The sequence below is a fragment of the Vipera berus genome (assembly GCF_964194415.1).
Source record: "Vipera berus genome assembly, chromosome: 16".
NCBI lineage: Eukaryota > Metazoa > Chordata > Lepidosauria > Squamata > Viperidae > Vipera > Vipera berus.
In genome coordinates this window covers 1,764,004-1,767,742 of record NC_138219.1, presented here as the reverse complement: position 1 = coordinate 1,767,742, position 3,739 = coordinate 1,764,004, and the positions used below count along the sequence as shown (strand labels likewise).

Here is a 3,739-nt window from a genome sequence, read left to right as displayed (position 1 = left end):
AGAATTCTGCCAAGGTTGAGAATCACTGTGTTAGAGACAGAGATATGAAAGAATAAGTCACCATCACCTGTGTGATGAATGTTCTTCGGCTTGTGTGTCTGCTGAAGAACATTTCAAAGCATCTCAGCAGGTTTGAAATTTGGGACGCTCACCTAGCTGGCTCCCCTCTCAGGGCTGGTGTTATTTCCTTGTTAAGAGCTGGATCACAAGACCCAACTGCTGATGTATTTGAGATTGGTATTATTTGCAAATGAATAAGCCCTGTTCATCTCGAGGGGACTTGTGTGAGTAAACTGAGGAACCTGTGACATTGTTTTCAATAGGTACATGTTTCAATAAGTATATGTATATTATTGCTGCCATGTTGTTTCTCTCATTTTTTTTCAGACAGCCCAAGCACCCAGATCCATCCAGAATTTCTGCACCATCCAAATATTTCTGGTTGCCTTCCATAATTTCATGAGAACGAATTGTGTGGAAAGTTGAGGTGGATTCTGAAGCCCATCCTGTCTGTCCTCCTACGGGGATTATCCAAAGCCCTTCCCTTCCCTTCTCCTCTCCTCACCCCACAAACAGGCTGCCCTCGTGGTCTTCTCAGCCACTATGCTCAATTCAGACCAGACCGAGATTGACCTCCAGCCCACCCATTCAGAGACGGAGTCGGTCTTCAGTGACTGTGGGGGAGGCCGAGGTGGAGCTGTAGAAGATGCTGGTCCCCTCAGTCTATGTGGGCAGTCCCGGGGGACCGAGTCCAGCGATCACATGAAGAAGGACCTTCAGCATCTCAGCCGTGAGGAACGACGGCGTCGAAGGCGAGCCACGGCTAAATATCGGACGGCCCACGCCACGCGGGAGAGGATCCGTGTTGAGGCCTTCAACATGGCCTTTGCTGAGCTCCGCAAGCTTTTGCCCACCCTTCCTCCAGATAAGAAGCTGTCCAAAATTGAGATCTTGCGACTAGCCATCTGCTACATCTCGTATCTGAACCACGTCCTGGATGTCTGAGTCTCAGGCACCATGCAGGCTAGGCCTGCCAGTATGACCCACATTTTCAAGAATAAATCATGAATGTTCTCTCTGGCTTTTGGTCTACACACACAAACATCTAGGAGAACCTGGTTCTGGCTCTCTCTTTGGTCATTTCTGCCTTCCTGCTCCTGCTAAATGGAGATTCTCATAAGTGCTGGAGTGATCCTAATTCAACCATAGACCTTCTCCACCTTCCTTCTAGTTGAGAAGAAGCTGCCCAGAATTCTCCAGGTCCACCATGAGCTTGAAGGAGACAAGGACTTTGGTTATCCTTCGCCTCAGAAATCTGTAATCAAGAACCTCACATTGTCATTCCCCCAAGATGCATGATAGGGGAGCATCTCCCGATGGGTCCTATACGTTTGGAATTCTGATAGCTTTCCATGTACAGTGTGTTGAAACGCAGTTTAAATGACCTTCTCTCATTGTGTGCATATCTTTAATACTTGAACATAATAATGTGGAAATTAGCAAGGGGGAAAAAAGTGCAGAATTCTAAATAGAAGCTTCCTTCATCTCCAAGATCAACATTTCCCAATCTTGCTCACTTGAAGATGGGTCAACTTCAATTCCTTGAATTCCCAGAATTCTGGGAATTGAAAATTCACCCATCTTCAGGTAAACAAGGTTGGGAAACACTGTCCCTAGATGGTGGGTTTAGTTATAGAAGCACTGAATTCTTAAAAATAGGTGGCTTGGGGGTCAAAGCAACCTACGTGACTTTATTCTTGTAGATCTTCTAATCATAGCACAAATCTCTATGTGCAATAGGTTGATTTTTAAGTTGCCACAAGGGGCTTTGGTCTTTTCAACAACACAACACAAACATACACACACATACTTAGTGCTGCTAGATATTAATCCTGCCTCAGCCTGAGATGACCCCTTTGTTCGTTTAGTTCAGGTGAGGATTCATTTGAGGATTCTCCACAGTCATGTGATCAAGCTTTGGGTGCTTGGCAGTTGGCAGGACCTGCCACCAGGCTTCGAATGAACATGGACTGACTTAACGACCTCATAATTCACTTAACAACTGCAGTGATTTGCTAGACGGCCTTTGCAAAGAAGAAATTGAGGGCAACTCATTTGTCTCCCTGTCTTGCTTAATAATGGGAAATTTGGCTGCAATTGTGGCTGTAAGTCGAGGACTAAGAGTGGCCAGTCAGGGATCTCCACTCGAAGTTGCGGGTTTCTCCAAGATACGGTAGGCAGCTTGGGAATAAGAAAGGAATGAAGCTTGGACGAGGACTAAATCTGATTTGGTTTCATTTAAACTTAATTTCTGCTCCAGCAATTAATTGTAGGTGTTGCGTTTCCTCTCTCTCTCTGTTTAAAAACTTCCACCATTGGTTGCATTGATCGTGGTAGTTCAGGACCACCAAGGGGGCTGGGGGTGCCCCAACTCCCGCACCGAGGGTCATCCTCACAAGCCTGACCGAGAGACTGCACCCCGATCCTGCAGCCCCCCCCAAAACAGCCAGGTCTTCATCCCACAGCTGAAGTCGTGGTGATCCCACTGCGGAGCTGAATTCATAGCTGCTCCTAGCGGCGCAACGGAGCCCACCTGGTTGACATCAAGGCCCACCGTTGGGCGCTGCCCTCTATTTATGTATTTATTTAATGTATTTATTTTTTTGAAATGTTATTTATTTACAGTGTCAATGCACTTTTGTTTGGGGGAAGAAGATTTTAGGGGTGGGTGGGAAAAAGAAACGAAAACATATCCAGAACGTCCTTCTGTACGTGTGCATTTCCGTGTACATTTCTTGTTCGGTTAGCGCAGAGCAGATTCGATCGCTATTTATTATTTATTTTGTAAGCCGACGGGCAAAATATTAAACTCTTCCATGCAGATCAGCCTAATTTGATCGCCAAAGGGCCGAGCAGCGAGAGACTCCCGTTTTTTTCCTCCCCTCCTTAAAAGTCCCTCCACCCACTTTATTTGTGGTGCTGGGTGGCAGCTGGTAATTCCATGAGCAGTAATTGATAGTCACACGCCCGTTACAAGCAGCCTAATCAAATCTTGCACTCCAAAGCGTGAAGAAATCGCAAGAGTGGAAAAATAGGGCTGGAGGGCCCCCCCCCCCACAGCCTCCATCAAGCCATTGGTAAGCTGCTTTTTTCTCCAGGTGTATCTGGGCTGGTTCCATCCTGAAACAGGATGAGATGCAATTGCACATGTGCATTTTAACCAAGGTACCACTGAAAGCCATCATTGCACTGTTATTATCCAGAACCAGCTTTGCTGGCTGGGGAATTCTGGGAATTGAAGTCCACACATCTTAAAGCTGCCGCAGTTGAGAGACAATAGCTCTGGATAATAGTGCAATGATGGCCTTCGGTGGTAGCTTGGTTACCTTGAAAAATCTTCCTTCTGGCAACAGTATTTAACTTCCCTTGCTTTGAATTTGGCTCTTGTTTTCCAGGTGCCATAGGTTGACAATGTCCATAATGCACAGTTGGGAGGGTACCAGGTTGGGAAAAAGCCATGCTGAGGTTGTGATGGTTCCCCAAGGCATGAGGTTGATCCTGCTTTAAACAATATGCAAAGCCTTGACTCATCAGTCATTGAATCAGATTTATGGAATGAACTTCAAGAGCTGAGCCATGATATGCCCTACAGACCATGATTGCTGGCTCATGGAAACTGCCGAGTTCCAGACCACCAAATACTGTGAGGATGCAGCATAGGAACTCAACTATAGTGTTG

General features: G+C 46.2%; 1 protein-coding gene across 1 annotated transcript; it reads left to right on the top strand.

Moving 5' to 3' along the window:
• Nucleotides 1-480: 480 nt before the first annotated feature.
• NHLH1 (nescient helix-loop-helix 1) lies at nucleotides 481-1,005 on the top strand (the record flags this gene model as incomplete). The annotated part of the gene is made up of 1 exon (XM_081340408.1): nucleotides 481-1,005. The coding sequence occupies exon 1, from the start codon at nucleotides 604-606 to the stop codon at nucleotides 1,003-1,005; it is 402 nt and encodes a 133-aa protein (XP_081196534.1). The 5' UTR covers nucleotides 481-603.
• Nucleotides 1,006-3,739: the final 2,734 nt, after the last annotated feature.